At 49.1% G+C, this 16,507-nt stretch overlaps 2 protein-coding genes across 3 annotated transcripts; one reads left to right on the top strand and one right to left on the bottom strand.

Moving 5' to 3' along the window:
- The first annotated feature begins 396 nt into the window (after positions 1-396).
- Positions 397-11,335, top strand: LOC102961716 (paired immunoglobulin-like type 2 receptor beta). 2 transcript variants are annotated; one of them, XR_006212698.1, is made up of 5 exons: positions 397-624; positions 947-1,336; positions 7,164-7,325; positions 9,661-9,823; positions 10,994-11,335. XR_006212698.1 is itself a non-coding variant. In XM_042972461.1 (4 exons), the coding sequence occupies exons 1-4, from the start codon at positions 570-572 to the stop codon at positions 10,996-10,998; spliced, it is 612 nt and encodes a 203-aa protein (XP_042828395.1). In that variant the 5' UTR covers positions 397-569; the 3' UTR covers positions 10,999-11,335. The 2 variants fall into 2 exon arrangements, 1 of the variants encoding a protein (XP_042828395.1); XM_042972461.1 differs by lacking the exon at positions 9,661-9,823.
- Positions 11,336-15,333: 3,998 nt separating this feature from the next.
- On the bottom strand, positions 15,334-16,396 carry MBLAC1 (metallo-beta-lactamase domain containing 1). Its single transcript, XM_007073963.3, has one exon. The coding sequence runs from the start codon at positions 16,307-16,309 to the stop codon at positions 15,557-15,559; it is 753 nt and encodes a 250-aa protein (XP_007074025.2). The 5' UTR covers positions 16,310-16,396; the 3' UTR covers positions 15,334-15,556.
- Positions 16,397-16,507: the final 111 nt, after the last annotated feature.

Raw genomic sequence — 16,507 nt, 5'->3', positions numbered from 1 at the left:
GGCGTTAGCTGGGCAGAGACTCATGGCTGCCTGTCCTCTGGCTGGAAGAGCCAAACTGGTCCTGCTGCAGCCTTTCACCTGGACGACAGAAAGAGGCCAGGAGATGCCGAGAGCCAGTGAGAAGGAGAGCTGGAGAGACAGAGACTGACTCCTGAGGAGAGGTGGCCAGGAGCTGAGATGGAAGAGGCGAGGCCACAGATGGCCAAGGTGTGGGGTGGCCATGTGAAGAAAGAACCATGAACCATGGCCATGTGAAGAAAGGCCATGAACTATGGCCCTCCATGTGAAGAAAGAAGTTGGGGGCCTTTCTCATGGCTCTCTGTGCACTGACCACAAGGGAGGCACTTTTGCAATGTAGAAAAAGAAGAAACCAGATTGATAAAGGAAGTGCTGGGTACTCCGGGGGCCCACGAGTTTGGGGAAGCTCACCCTCCCTTGCTCTTCCGAAGGAACCTGATCCACGCTTTCCACGTTCCTCTGGACTCCCCGAGGAGGCACCTCTGTAGGGCCTGCCCTCTGGCCTTGACAGAGCTGCTTGGCTTCTCCTCTCCTGGGAGGAGAGTGAGGCAATGGGTCCGTCCCTGCTGCTGTCCCTGCTGCTGCTGCCGGCATCTCTGCAGGCTGGTGAGTGTCCAGGACACCCTGGCTCTGCCCCGAGGGCCAGGAGTCCCCAGGAAGGGCTGTGGCTGGGCAGCTGGAGAAGGGGTCTGCTGGGGTAGCCGGCCAGGCCTCCCAGCTCCAGCGGGCTGGTCCCATGGTGCCAGGTCCTCCCCAACCCTTCACCCTTCTCCCTACCCCAAGCCCGGCAAGGGGGACACCCAGGCCAGAGGGCCAGTCCTGCCATCTGTCACACTTGGTGTGCTCTGTGAGTGAGGGTGCCAGAAGGTCTGGGGTTATCGTCCTCATCTCTCCCAGTGGCTCAAAGTCTCTCCTCTCTCTCCTCCAGGCAGCTCAAAAGAATGCAATCCAAACACTGACTTTGGGATCAACCAATCAGCGTCTCTCTCAGCCCCCGAGGGTGGTTACACCTGCATCTCTTTCTCCTACTTCTACTGCTGGGAGTTAGCCAAGGATCCCAGACTGAGTATAGCCGTCAGACGGACAGACTTCTCTGGAGAGGTCATCTACAACAGTACCCAGCGTTTTATCCATAAGGATTTCAAGAACCGGATCTCCCTGGACTTGAGAGAGGGTCAGAACTCCGGCACCCTGTGTATACGGAACCTGCGGAAAGAAGATGAGAATAGGTACTTTTGCCGGGTCCAAGTGGAAACGCTAAGAGATGGCAAAAAGGTGTGGCAGTCCATCCCAGGGACCAAACTCACCATTACCAACGGTGAGTCCAGCTGCCCGGCAGCCACCACACCCACCCTGCATGGTGCCCTCATCCCCCAGGCATGGCCCAGGCCCGGCCCAGGCCCCAATCTTCCTGCTTACCCCTTCTCTCAAACTCCTCTCCCCACCCCTCTCCCCTCCCCAGGCCTCTGCCAACTTTACTCTTTCTCCTGGATCTCCCCAAACCTGGGCTGCCTGGGCTTCCTTGCCCATCCCCCTCACTGCCCCCTCCGGAGCCAGTCCCCACCCCGGTCCCCCAGCCTCAGCACCTTCCAGGCTGCCCAGGAATCCTCCCTTCTTGCTTCAAGCTGGGCCTCCAGTCTTGCCTCCCTCCCCTCACCCCACGCTGTCCAGGTGGACTTGACTTCTTCAGGGCGTGGTCTGCCTTCCCTTTGTCCTGTGTCCCTGTGAGTAGCCCCTGCCAGCCCCCAGTCTTGTGTCTCCCCACAGTCGCGGGCTCAACCCAGCACACATAGCAGGTACCCAATCATGACCCAAGACCCCTGTCCCCTGGCCACACCCCATTACCTTTTTTCCCAGTCCCCCCCCCCCCCGCCCTCGCCGCGTCCTTCTCCTGCTCTGCTCCTCGGAACCTGGCCCACGATGCTCCCTGCCCCAGCCCCTTCCCTCCTCTCCTTTCCCACCCCCCTCTTCCCCTGCCTCCATCCTCTTTACCCTCCTTGCCCCCCCCCACCTCTGGTCCCCACCTCTGCCTGCACCGTCCCCACTGTCCACTCCGATCTTGCTCCTCCATCCTGGCCTTTGAGACATGCCATCGACAGCAGAAATATGGCGGCTGCCGCTTACCATGCACTGTGTCAGGTTGAACAACTAGGTGTACGTCACCCTGGTTAACAATCTTCCCCGCGACCCCACAGTAACAGTAGGCACTGCTCTTATCTTCCTGTTACAGATAGGGAAACTGAGGCTCAAAGAGCCTAAACGCCTGCCCAAAGCCACACGCATGGCGCAGGCAGGACTTGAACCCCGTTTAACCCCAGAGCCTCCACTCTTAACCTAGTAGCTGCTCAGCTTCACAGCTGACCTGATCCTATTGCTGTCTTCACCTATTTTAACCCAGGAACGGGATGTGTTACAGCAGCAGATCTTCCCATGTTACCCAGCAGGCCTTGGGAACTTGAACCTAGGTTTGTCGGTCTCCAGAGCAGTTGGGGAGGGAGCCCTTCCCAGGAGCAGGCACTAGGGGATGCACTGTCTGTAGATATTATCTGTAGAAATATTCCTTAAAAACTAAAAACCCCAGGTCTGCTCTTTATAATCACTTGCACTGACAATTCTAACAACGTATCACTACTCCTAGGTGGAAGGACACTCTCCGTGCCCCCACCCTTGGTAAACCACTGTCCCATCTGGCCACCGTGCTGGTTTCAGAGCAAATAGAAAGTGGCTCACAACCTGAATTTAGCAAGACAGCGTTGGATTTCTATTTCTGGCACCTCCTCCATATTCCCTTAAATGGCCTTTTTTGAGAGGTTTCCCTCTCCCCAGACCCCTCTTCCTCCTTCCCTGATCCTCCAACTTTCCTCATTTCTCAGTTCGGTCACATTTACTATGAATTTTTCATCAATAAATTAATTTTTCTTTAAAAAACATTTTTTTTAATGTTTATTTCATTTTGAGAAAGAGAGAGAGCATAAGCAGGGGAGGGGCAGAGAGAGAGGGAAACACAGAACCTGAAGCAGGTTGCAGGCTGTGAGCTGTCAGCACAGAGCCCCATATGGGGCTCGAACTCATGAACCGTGAGATCATGACCTGAACCAAAGTCGGAAGGTTAACCGACTGAGCCACCCAGGCACCCCAATAAATTAATTTTTCAGTTAATACAATTAATTGGATATTCATGCTCATATTAAAAAATATAGGAAAGTAATAAAAAGAAATGTGTTTTTAATGTTTATTTATTTATTTTGAGATAAAGAGTGTGAGCGGGGAAGGGGCAGAGAGAAGGAGAAAAAGAACCCTGAGCAAGTTCCACACTCAGCATGGAGTCCGACATGGCGCTTGATCTCAGGACCGACCATGACACACTGACCTGAGCTGAAATTAAGAGTGTGAGGCTTAAGTGACTGAGTCCCCCAGTGCACCCAGTTATGCCTTTTTAAAAAAGGCTGCAGGGCGTCCCCTTGCGGTAATGTATCATAATGTACTTATTCAGTTTCCTATTTAAAGACTTTAGGTTGGGGGTGCCTGGGTGGCTCAGCCACGTGAGGGTCCAACTTCGGATCAGGCCATGATCTCACGGTTCGTGGGTTTGAGCCCGGTGTCAGGCTGTGTTCCGACAGTGTGGAGCCTGTTTGGGATTCTCTTCCTCTCCCTCACTCTCTGCCCCTCCCCCACTCACACCTTCTCTCTCTCTCTCTCTCTCTCTCTCTCTCTCTCTCAAAAATAAATAAAGTTTAAAAAAAAAAAAGACATTTAGGTTGTTGACACAACACAAAGCTGCAAAGAACACCCTTAAACACAGGCCTTTGACGACTTGTCCAGTATTTCCACAGGATAAATTCCTAGCACTGAAATTACTGGGTCAAAGGCATGCCTGGGCATTTTGCATTTTGATAGATATTCCCAAATGCAATGCCAACCTATCCATTTTCCTGTAGTGCCAATACTGGGTGGGTCCCTCTACTTGGATCAGTAAAAACAAGCAAGTAAACAACACCCCCAATGGCTTCTTATTTTAATCTGCATTTTTAAAAATTATTGAGAATAACCTCAGCATTCTCATATTACAAGATTTAGATTTGCAAAGTGACATAGGATTGCAAAATTTGGGGCACCAGGGTGGCTCAGCTGGTTGAGCTTCCAAATTTTGATTTGGACTTAGGTCATGATCCCAGGGTCTTGGGATCTAGCCCTGCATTGAGCCCCATATCAGGCTTCATGCTGAGTGTGGAACCTGCTTAAGAGTTTCTCTCTCTCTCTCTCTCTTTCTCTTTCTCTCTCTCTCTCTCTCTCTGTCTCTCAAATAAAAAAATTTGGGGGGGCCAGGGTGGCTCAATGGGGTAAGCATCTGCCTCTTGGTTTCGGCTCAAGTCATGATCTCACGGTTTCCTGAGTTCAAGCCCCACATCAGGCTCTGTGCTGACAGTGTGGAGCCTCCATGGGATTTTCTCTCTCTCTTCCTCTCCCTCTGCCCCTCCCCCACTCACTCTGTCTTTGTCTGTCTCAAAATAAATAAACTTAAAATTTTTTTTTTAATTTAAAAAATTTTAAAAAAGAGTTTCAAAGTTTTCCATTTCTCTGTGTTCTGAAACCTTCTGTTTAGGAATTATCTGTTCCTTGACTTTTTCCAAGAGTTTACCCATAAAACTTCCTGAGCTTAGAATCTTTATAAAAGGGAATTAATAGTGTTCTTAATTTCATCTCTGACTAGTCTTGAGTTAAAGTTTTTATGCTATTTCTTAAACATATCTTTTTAACATTTATTTATTTATTTTATTTATTTATTTTTGAGAGACAGAGCACGAGCAGGGGAGGCCAGACAGAGTGGGAGATATAGGATCCGAAGCAGCTCCAGGCTCTGAGCTGTCAGCACAGAGCCCGACATGGGGCTCACACTCACAAACCGCAAGATCATGACCTGAGCCAAAGTCAGACGCTTAACCAACTAAGCCACCCAGGCACCCCACCCATCTTAAACATATTTTTTAAATGTTTTGTTTGTTTTATAAAATCATCCACTTCCGAGAGGTTTTTAGATTTATCAGTCTATAGTGGAGCATACACTAACTCATAGTTTCAACACTTTTTTGTTGTTAGGTTTGGAAAAATTTCATGTTTGCCTGTTTGTTTTTTCCCTAAATAACCACTGCCCACATTTATTACACCTAATGCTGTCCTGTTTCCCATAAATTTACTCCTACATAGCTTCTCATTACATTCTTCCTCTGTTTCCTTCTCAGAGAAAGCCAACTTCTCTCTGTTTTTGGTATTTTTTCTTTGGGAACTATTTCATTCATTTAAAAAATGTCTCCATATTTAAAATTACGGAAGTATTTAGTGCTATAAATTTAACTTTGAGTGTAGCTTTAGCGTTTATATGCATTAATATTGTTTTTATATTATCTAGCATGGCAGTTTCTTTGATTAAGTAATTATGTTATCTTCTATATGTTTCTTTGATTAAGTAATTTTTAATTTTTTTAATGTTTATTTTTGAGAGAGAGAGAGAGAATGAGCGGGGGAGGGACAGAGGGAGAGGGAGACACAGAATCCGAAGCAGGCTCCAGGCTCTGAGCTGTCAGCACAAAGCCCAATGCCGGGCTCGAACCCACGAACCGTGAGATCATGACCTGAGCTGAAGTCGGACGCTTAACCAACTGAGCCACCCAGGAGCCCCTGATTAAGAAATTTTTAAAATTTTAAATTCTCAACTGAGGAATGGTATTTTACCCTTTTACTCTTCATTTCTAATAAGAGTGAATAGTGAATTTGGTCCACACTAACCTGAAGATTTTATTCAAATGGGATTTTTTTCCTTTGGATTTGATCAATTTTTTAATGGTCCATTAAAAGAAGGTACAATCTGTTTGTAAGTCTTACATATTAATTTAGCCTTAAAAATACATTCCAGGAGCGCCTGGGTGGCTCAGTCGGTTAAGTGTCTGACTTTGGCACAGGTCACGATTTCATGGCTCGTGAGTTTGAGCCCCGTGTCGGGCTCTGTGCTGACAGCTCAGAGCCTGGAGCCTTCTTTGGATTCTGTTTTTCCCTCTCTCTGACCCTCCCCTGCTCGTACTCTGTCTCTCTCTCTCTCCCTCAAAAATAAATAAAACATTAAAAAAAATGTTAATACATTCCAATATAAATTAGAGGTGCTTTACAGATGTTTTCTCATTGATTAGAACAATCCTGAAAAAGGACAAATACTGTTTGATTTCACTTGTAAGAGGTCGGTCCCTAGAGCAGTCAAAATCATAGACAGACTAAAACATGGTGTCTCTTCGATCAGATGGGGGCTCCCAAATGTGGGGGGATGATCGGTGGAAGTATGTGGCCCAGGCAGGTGAAAGGATTCACCCAAGGCAGAACAAAGGTGACAGAAGTTTTACTGACTACAGTGAAAGGGAGCAGCAGGCAGGATAGAAGAAGAAAAGTTGTCTGCAGCAAGGCAACGGGTAGGAGCTGTTTTAAAAGCGGGGAAGGTGAGGAGGTGTGATGATATATGGAATTTTCCCTTTTTTGGGTCATTGTGCCTGGTTGTATGTAGCCCATTGGTCAGTTAGGGCCTATGGATATTTTGAGGTCACCTGATGGGTCTGTCTGGATTCAGCCAGGGAGTCCATGTGGTCATTTTGCCTTGATCAGTTTCCATTTATCAAGCCTGTTGTCTAAAAGCAGCATCTACAGAACAGTGGATGCCAGTGGTGGGGCCAGGGGGTAAGGAGTGTCTAATGGATACACAGAGTTTCATTTTGGGAAAATTAAAAACCTCTGGAGAAGGATAGCAGTGATAGTTGTACAAGAACATGAAGAAATTTAATGCCACTTAACTGTACACTTACATATGGCTAAAATGGTAAGTCTTGTTATGTATATTTTACAATAAAAAGTATTTTTTGTTCCTGTGGATTTAGTGATCCCTGTTTGTCAGGGATGAAATGAGGTTCTGAGGTCACAGCACTGATCAGAGGTAGAGTCAGGATTTAAACTGAGTGATGTGGATTCATCACCTCCATCCTGTGTGAGAGCTTCAGAGAGTTGCTCCCCACCCCCAATATTCCCCACACTAGGGACAAGATTTAAGTTTCATCCAGATACCTCCAGGCCTCTGAGGGGGAATCTGCTAAATTCTCGTGTCTTCTCAGCTGCCCAGATGACCACAATCACCAAGGGCCCTACCACCACTGTCACCACCACCACAAGGGACATGAATATGGAAACCATGGTCAAGGTGGCACTGCCCATTGCTGTATTCAAAACTGCAATTTTGGGACTGGTTGTCTACCTCTGGTGGAAGAGAAGCAAAGGTAAGTTTTTCTGGGCCATGCTCCCCACCAACCTTCCCAACTGGAGTGATTCTCAGAACCCACCCGCCTCAGAATGACCGCAGGTGCAGGTTAGAAAATGCAGATCCCTGCAGGTATCTAGGTCTGGGTTTGGGAATCTGCATTTCTCAAGGTCTTATCAAGTGGTGTCCGTGTGTGATCCAGTTTGAGAACCACTGCTCCAGACCAATCCCTCCCCACAAATCTGATCATTTTATAGTTTTTGTCTCTTAACTTAATCATTTCCCATCAATTCTCACCTTTTGGTTCATGGGGAGGGGAGGGTCAGCCTTGGGAAGAGTAAGAAGAGAGCAGAAGGGAAAGGAAGTTGGTTCAGCTCAGCAAGCATTGGTTGAAGACCTATCTTCCAGGGTCTGGCTTATAATTTTTTTTTAATACTCATTTCATTTTGAGAGAGAAACAGCACAAGTGGGGAAGGGGCAGAGAGAAAGGGAGACACAGAATCCAAAGCAGGCTCCAGGCTCCAAGCTGTCAGCACAGAGCCCAATGCAGGGCTTGAACTCACAAACCATGAGATCATAACCTGAGCCAAAGTCAGATGCTTAACCAACTAAGCCACCCAGGCACCCCCAGGGTCTGGCTTACAATTGGAGACACAAATGTAAATAAAGGGTAGGTCCTGCTTTCAAGGAACTCAGTGGAAGAGGGAGAGGAAAGGGGGTGACTACCTCATTTGGAAAGAACTGTGGTAGTCTAGGACATTGGAGGGGAATCACAGAGAGCTTCCCATAGGAAGTGACACTACAAAAAGTCTCAAAGAGTATAAGAGAATTAGCCAGGCAAGTGGTGAGGGTGGTGAAGACATCACTGTCCACGCAGGTACGGGAAAGCAGTGGGGGAACTCTAAGCAGCTCCGTGCTGTGGAGGAGGCTGGAGATGGGAAGAGAACCTCGTAAATCACACCCAAGAGCTTCTGCTCCCAGAGGCAACATGAAACAGTTCGCCATGCAGATACATAAGTATGGGGTAGAGGTGCCAGAGGTGGGCCAGGCCAATCTAATGCAGTGGCAGTGTGGGTGGAGGGATAGAGCCAGACCCTGGAAGAGTTCAAGAGAGAAAACTGGTAAGACTTGGTGATCAGGCTGGTGTAGGGGCAAGGGAGTGGGAAGAACTTGGGTGAAACCGACAAGCAAATTATAGAACACAGGAGTTCAAAGACCATGTTGTGGGGAGAACAATGCTTCTTTAGCTTGAGACATGTTAGACATACCTGTGTGGCATCTGAGCAGAGATGTTCATCAGAAATTTGAGTGTATGCATTTACACCTAAAAGGACAGGGCTAGGGGTACCTGGGTGGCTCAGTCAGCTGATCGTCCCACTCTTGGTTTCAGCTTAGGTCATGGTCTCGGGGTTGTGGGTTCAAGCCCTGTGTTGGGTTCTGCACTGAGCATGGAGGCTGCTTAAGATTCTCTCCCTCTCTCTCTCTCTCTCTTTCTCTCTCTCTCTTTCTCTCTCTCTCTCCCTCTGCCCCTCCCACCCCTAAAATAAAAAAACTTTTAATTAAAAAAAGAGGACAGGGCTAGAGGCATTAATTATTTACACCCCAACACCCTCCAATACTGATTTGAAATTCCTCTAGAGAAAGATTTCAGTGAGAGGAGATTAGCCCTATCAGATATTAAAGCACAGAGGTGAGCAGCATAGAATCTAGACTGCCTGCCCTCAAATCCTGGCTGGGGAAACTCTAGTGCAATGGTTGTATTACTCTGTGCCTCAACTTACTCATCGGTAAAATGAGAATAATAATAGTACTCACCCTGGGGGTTGTCACGACAATTAAATGTAATTCGCTGAGAACAGATCCTGGCACAGAATAAGGACTATGTGAGCACTAGCACTTGTAATTATTAAGCTGCAATAATTAAAATGATTCGATGCTGTCATATTCATACACAGATAAACCAATGTATTAAAAGAGAAAAGCCCAAATATAGGCAGGACAAAATAGGTCAAAATATATTCAGGAATTTAGTAGGTTAAAAATTGGCATTTCTAATCAATGGGGAAAGATGAGTAATTCAATACATGGTGAGGGAACAATTGAGCAGCCATCTGAGAAAATGTTATCTCATAATTTGCACCAAAATAAATTCCATGGAGATCAATCAAAGAGTTAAATGGGGGGTGGACAGCATGGGGGGGAGGGGAAGAACCCTAGCATCAGAATAAAGCACGTGAGACTATTTTATAACCATGGAGTAGAGATGATCTCCCTAAATATAACATAAAACCTAAGAGCCATGAATAAAAATATTGGTAAACTCAAATATATGCAAATTGTTTTTAATTCTGCAGAGGAAAAATCACAGTGGTTGTCTCTAGACTGAGGATGAGGGTTGGAGATGAAGAAAAACATGACATAGTCACTGAGGATACAGAAGACAGTATTTAAGGATTCAACTCAGATGAGAAGCCATAAACTCTGTAAAGGCATCGCCTCATGTTTTTCCTCATGCAGGTTAGAACCCTCTGGGACTTGTTCATTAGGAGTTATGTTCGCCTGCTGGCACTAGAGACCAAAAGTAACAGGGCTTAAATAAGACTGAGTTTATTGTTTTCCCTCATATAAAAGGATGAGGAAGCAGATAGCAGAGGACACTGTCCTTAGGCAGTCAGGCTTCTATCTTCCTGCTCACTGTTATGGCTACTGGCTTTTATCCTGAAGGTTGCCTCATGATCCAAGATGGCTGCTCAGAGTCCAGCCATTATTTCTGAATCCAGACAGGAAACAGGAGGAAGGAAGAAAGGAAAAAAAAAAAAAAAAAAAAAGACTATGCCACAGCTGTCTGTCCTCATTTTAAAGAGTCTTCCTGAAAACCCTACCCACAACTTCCCCTTGAATCTTACTGGCTAGGATGTACTATGTCCCACATCTGTCAGTAGGGCAGCACACTGCCACCCCAAATAAAATCAAGGTTCTGTAGCTGAATAAGAAGAAATGAATGGATATTAGGTAAGCTAATAGCATTCTCTGCCATCAGCCACATCCAGAATTAGAGCTGTGTCAGCTAAGTGTGGCATAAGGACAGAGGAACACAGGCGGTCAAGGAGCTAGTGAAAGGGCAGGAGTAGAGAGTAGAGGATGAGCAGGGAGCTTGGACAGCCCAAAAGAAAGTGGATTATTAAGGGACAAGATTTCAGGGGGTCAAAACACAGATATACCAAACAGGCTGATGATAAAAGAGAGCTGGAAGGAAAGAAAGTTGTAGCATAAAAATGATGCTGGCACTTAATATTTCAGAGTTCTCAATCCCAGGGATAAAAAGGAGTCCAGGGTATGGCTGAGTGGAGTGGAGGTCACTAGAGTTGGAGGGGACATAGGAGTCCCATGTGTTCAGAGGGCTGTCCCTGTCGATGATGGGACCTCCCAGGATAGTGTTGGGTGGTGGAGGGGATGTCTGTGAACCAGGGGCTGATCCTTGGGAAATGCTGTAGACAGACTCAGAAGGACAGGAGGGGAGATGGTGGCAGGGGGACAGCAGAGGTTTCAGTGGCAGAGGATGGAGAGGAACTGGCTGCAGCATAGACACCCATTCTAGCCCTGAGGTTCGGCAGGGGGAGGGAGGGAGGGGAAACAGCTGCCACTCCCCTTCCACTGTCTACCGCCTTTTCCTTCTTTCTCCCCCAGGATGAAGTGCAGGATGACAGCAGCATCCTCTATGCCTCCTTCACCCTCTCCAGCTCCTCCCTGCACCCCTCCCAAGGAGAGTCCGCAGGAGACCCTGTATTCTATCGTAAAGGCCCAGTGAGCAGGACTGAATGGGGACTCCCTGAGACTAAGCTGCACAGAAGGTCACAGCTTCTAGTAATAACCCTGGCCAGACACAGACAAAAGCCAGTGGGTGTGGAAGGCCACCAAGGACCAGAGAGAAACAGAGCCATCTGCTTCCATTCCCTCTTCAACGTCCCAGCCCTTGCCCACAAAAATAAAAGTACTAGTAGGATTTGCCTGAAGGCACCTAAGGAGAAACCGATGGCATCTTCTGTCTTTTCCTTCTCGCCAAAAATGAGCTGTAAAAGTAGCTCACACCCGAGATCCCTCCTCCAGTGCTGGTGTTCAGTGACCGCCTTCAGGCCAGGCGGGGGACCCCAAACACTGGCAGCCAGCCCAGAGCCCAGACTCTGCCCCCTTATCTAACCATTCTACTTCTGCTACCATAACATGTACCGCGTTAAGTGCATCACTCATGTAAGCATCACCAACAACCTTATACAGTCCTGGATGCACTCACCGGAGGCGTGAAGAGAAGACCCAGAATGGTTAGTGCTTTTCTCAAGGCCACACACCTAGTAAGTGGCTGAGCCAGGTCTGAACCCAGACCTGCCCTTCTGGACGGCCTCCTCCCAGGACTTGGGTCTCACTGCCTTCCCAGATCCCTGTACTGTGCCGGCCTCCCACCAGAAAAAGGGACATGCCACAGGGACCGGGGCGGGGGGGTGGGGGGGCGGGGAGAGAAGCCAAGGGAAGCATGTGGTTAGAGACGAATGGAACCACTTAAGCCGGTAACCTGTTTTATTAACACATAAACTGCAGAGCCGTGACTTTAGCCAATTGACCTGTAGCTGAGGAACAAACCCCACACTTAGTAGCTTCTCAGGGACCCTCTGAGGGGCTCTCTCTGCTGCTCCTGTGGAAGCGGGTGAGGCAGGAGCACACAGCTATTCCTCAAAGAAGGTCGTGGTGAACTCCCCAGGGTCATCTCCACACTGTGGCTCCTCCAGCTGCTCCGGCTCTTCTCCAACATCTTCCAGGAGTTGCTCCAGGTCCAGGTCACTGGAGGCTTCATCGTCATGGAGGACGCTTCCAGCCTCCTGAGGACACTTTGAGCCTTCTTTCCCCACCATGGGACAGGCCCCAAGATGGGCTGGTGGGGGCAGGCCCTTTGGCTGCATCCTGGCTTATTTGTCCTCAGACGGGCTGGTTCCTGCAGCCTTGCTTTGGGGAGCTTCCCGTTATTTAGCTTGTTATGTTTTTCTCCCTCCTACAGCTTTGATCCATCAACTCCCATACCACCCTGGGATCCCGGCCCCAGAGCCCTCTGGCAAGACACCTGGAGCTTCATATAGGAAGAGGTGAACAGGAGGGCTCTGAGTGGCACCCCTTTGTTCGCAGAGTGCACAGGATACTGGAACTTCTCCAGAGAATGGGCAGAGACAGACCCTGAAGTCCTGGGCAAGGAGTCAGAGCTGAGAAAAACAGCATGTGTCTATTACATGGCATTTGTAGACATAACACAAGCTCGGGAGCATTCAGAGAAGTTTTTTTGTTTTTTTGTTTTTTCCTCAGTTTCTGCTCTCAAAGGGCACAATGAGGAGAGGAGGACATTTCCAGAAAAAATTATCAACACTGGGTATATCTAATGTTAAGTGAATAATACAGAGAATGCCCTGCAAGAGTTTAAAGAAGAGCTGGAAAAATCAGGGGAGGTTTTTCTGTAGATGAGCTGAGTTGAGCCTGGATCGATGGATGGTACAGAACAGAGGGAGGCCGGCAGGAATAGAGCAGGATCAAAGGCCTGCAGGAGAGAAGGACTGCAGGCAGTCCTGCCAAACTGGAGCGGGGAAAGTTTGTCTCAGAGATGACTGGACGAGAAAGTTTGCGATGTGGAGCCACTGAATATTTGCAAATACAAGTATCTAATCATATGGGTCAAGTTTTCCTAAGAATTTACACAAGAAGGAAGCTAAAAGAAACTTCTAAGAGTACAGTCACTCTGGGCCCCACCTCGAATGCTGCTTTCCCACCATTTCCGAGGCCTCTCTAATGGGTCATTTCCACCTGTGTTTGTATCCACCCAGGACTCCTCTTGTTGTGACTGAAAACACAGTCAAAGCCTTTCAGGCAGCAAAGGGGTTGATTAGCCCTGGTGACTCAAGAGTTCAGCAGCGGATCTGGCTTGAATTCAGCACTCAGATTTCTCCCCGGGGTCTATTTCTCCTAACTGCTCATTTCTGCCCCCTATAGTTCAGCTTCATTCTCAGCCTCCACTTGGCCCCAGCGCCATGGGCTCTTCCCACAGGGTGGCAAATGACGTATCCTCTCAGGTCAGTGTGGTGTTTTTGTTTTTTGTTTTTTAAGTTTTTGTTTAAATTCCAGTTAGTGAACATACAGTGTAGCATTAGCTTCAGTGTAGCATCACTTCATATAGTGATGTATGTAAATATAGTGATTCAACACTTCCATACATCTCCCATGTCAGTCTTTCAGGAAAGAACTCGACTTTTCTTTTCCGCTAGCTCCAGCAAAACCCCTAAGATGACCAAGCCTGGAGTAGCTTAGGTGACCTGTCCATTGTGGAGACAGTCAGTGTGGCCAAAGAGATGTGTTGGCTCTAGATGACCAGACCAGAATCATGGGCAAGAGTACCATGTTATGGAAAGTAAGTCGGGATTGGAATTTTTATTTGTACAAGTTGAAAGTGCATAGTTCTCTATAACCCCCATCCCCTCCTTTTCATCCCCCTCATAGCCCTGAAGCTATTGGATCTACACTCCACATATCAGAGGGGGCCATGGAGATCACTCAGGGCACAGTGCTGCATTGGTGAGCACACAGCTGGCCCCTACACTCCCTCCGCACACCAGTGGCCTCCCCGCACTCTGTGGCCCAGAAGGTGGGGAACCTGGCCAGGGGCCCCCACACCATGATAGTTCTGACGCTGGGTGCCCACATCGCCACCTTCACTTCATTTATCTTTATCTGATGACTGGCAGGGATCTGGGCGGCTGTGGCTGCACCGTTGGCCTGGGAACTGTGCACTCTTGTGGTCATCAAACTGGTCAACACCAACTACGAGTCTATGTATGGCAGGTACTGGTTCACCCTCTAGGTTAACCAGCTCCTCTGAGCTGCCTTTGGTGACCTCCACCTGGTCTTTGTGGATGCCTGGAAAATAACCCTCAGTCTGGCCCTGCCGCCACAGCATCCACCCAGGGTGTCTCATCATCCACAACAAGGTAGACTTGCTCCTCTCCTTCATCTGCCCCACCCCGAGTGTTTCTATGGGTTCTGACAATGTGTGGATGGAGGGCCTGGGGCACAGCTGTAAAGAGGGCCACAGCCAGAACAGCATTTCTGGGAGAAGAGCAGGTGCCACTAACTTCTCTTGCCTGAAAGACTGCAGTAGTTTCCTAACCAGTCCAGCTGATTCTATTCTTGCCCTACTCTGACCGCTTCTCCACTCAGAGTAGAACTTTAGAACTAGTAGAACAAGAGTAGTTACTTTAAAACATAAACGAGGCCAAGTCATTAGCCTGCTCAAAAGCCAAAGGCTTCTCTCTCAGTATAAATCCAAACCCTTAACCATGGTCCATGATGGCCTGGCCTAATTCTGTGTCCTCATTTGTTGCCACTCTTCCTTGGCACTCTACATTCTAACCCCATAGTCTTGCTACTCAAGCAGGTCAAGCTGTCCTGCCTCAGGACCTTTATACCTGCTGTTCCTGTGCCTGGAATGCACAACTGCCAGATTCTCATATGGTTGGCTTTCTTCTCATTTGGTTCCCTGATCAAACATCATCTCCTCAGAGGCTCTTCCTGACGACCTTAAATAAAAGAGGCCATCTTCCCATCTTGGCACTCCATCCCCTTTGCCCTCCTTTTCTTTCATGTCACTATTCACAATCTGTAATTATTTGGTTTACTATTATTGTTGTTTACTTGTCTTTGTCTCTAGAATGTAATCTCCATAAGGGACAGGGAGTTTGTCTAGCTTGCTCACTGTTGCATCGCCCTGACCTAGGGCAGTGTTTGAAACCTTTCAGGTTGTTAAATATTCCTTGAACAGATGGATGATAATCACATGACTAAGGTGTTACTTATATGCCCTGCACCTTCACAGCAAATCTCTATCTTATGAGAAATAAGCAATTGGCCAAAGTGTCCCCCTGCTGCAGCTGCTAACTACCAAATTTCAGGATTGTCATTATTAATGATTCACATTTACATGAGGGCCGCACGATTTTCCATACAGTTTTCTATTTTTATTTTGGACGACTCTCCCAAGAACATTCTCCCATTTTACGGAGGCCCAAAGAGGTGGCACACGGCTGAGTCAGTGCTTGGTCCTAGTTTGGTTGCAGTGATATCGGTGACTGTCCTTGCTGGAAAAACCAGCTTCTTGCGACAGCTGGAAGCCATCACCCCTGATTCCTCCGACTCAGTCGACTGGGTCCTCTGTTCTCCTGGACGTCAGTTCGGTGGTTGAGGGGCTTCCCTGACCACCCTAAAGGGGGCTCCGTGACCAGGCACAACCACGTCCGCTGTGCCTAGGACCCTCTTCCGGCTCCGCTCCTGGGCCACGGGGTCTTCGCTCAGCGCTTGCCACGAGTCTTCGTCTCCACTGCGTTCAAACACATCGCCCGCCACCACCACGGTGCCCAAGACCGTGCCCGCCACCACTACGCTCACGTCCCGCTGGCCCCCATGGCCCGGCGTGGCCCACACCTCGAGCCCCGGCCCCAGCCGCAGGGGCCGCTCCTCACCTAGCCCGTGGGGGAAGTAGCGGCCCCCGGGGAGGCAGAAGTCGTGAGAGACCAGCAGAGCCGCCCCGGGAAACAGCCCCAAGTTCCCGATGTGATCCGAGTGTCCATGGGTGCCCACCACCAGAGTCACGTCTCCGGGGGCCACGCCCTGCCGCGCCAGGGCCCCCAGGAGTGTGTCCCGGGCCCAAGGGCCCCCGGTGTCTACGAGGATGGGACCACGGGCCGCCTCCTCCAGGGCGGTCTTCGCCCCGCCGCCCTCGGGCGGGGACTCTCGGTGGCTGGAAGCCGGGCCCCAGGCCTGAGGCAGCACCAACGTCACGGAGCCGTCGGCGCGCACCGCGTCGCCCACCCCCTCGGGCTCCGCATAGCCCTGCAGAAGGACCACCACCGAGTAGGGGTCGCCGCGCACCAGCAGAGGCGGCTCCCCGAGCAGCGGCTCGGTCTGCACTAGACCGCTCATGGCAGAAGGACGGCTGGGGAAGGAAAGTGGGGCTATGGGGGACTGTCCAGTCCCTTCAGGTTCCCACACGCGCCTGCCTCCGCCGCGTGGCACCTTCCAAGTCTCAGTTCTTTGCCACCCCCCCCCCTCGCACCCTTAAGGTGGTATCGCCCCAACCCCCTCCCATAGATGGTATCGTCCAATCATCCCTTAGGGTGA

This window comes from Panthera tigris, chromosome E3 (assembly GCF_018350195.1).
Source record: "Panthera tigris isolate Pti1 chromosome E3, P.tigris_Pti1_mat1.1, whole genome shotgun sequence".
NCBI classification, from domain to species: domain Eukaryota; kingdom Metazoa; phylum Chordata; class Mammalia; order Carnivora; family Felidae; genus Panthera; species Panthera tigris.
This window is presented reverse-complemented; position numbering and strand designations above follow the sequence as displayed.

Excerpts from the sequence above, each read along its gene's own strand:
- LOC102961716 (XM_042972461.1), top strand. The coding sequence starts at position 570 with ATGGGTCCGTCCCTGCTGCTGTCCCTGCTGCTGCTGCCGGCATCTCTG. Across the intron at positions 625-946 it reads GCCGGCATCTCTGCAGGCTG|GCAGCTCAAAAGAATGCAAT; the intron begins GTGAGTGTCCAG and ends TCTCTCCTCCAG. Across the intron at positions 1,337-7,163 it reads CAAACTCACCATTACCAACG|CTGCCCAGATGACCACAATC; the intron begins GTGAGTCCAGCT and ends GTGTCTTCTCAG.
- MBLAC1 (XM_007073963.3), bottom strand. The coding sequence starts at position 16,309 with ATGAGCGGTCTAGTGCAGACCGAGCCGCTGCTCGGGGAGCCGCCTCTG.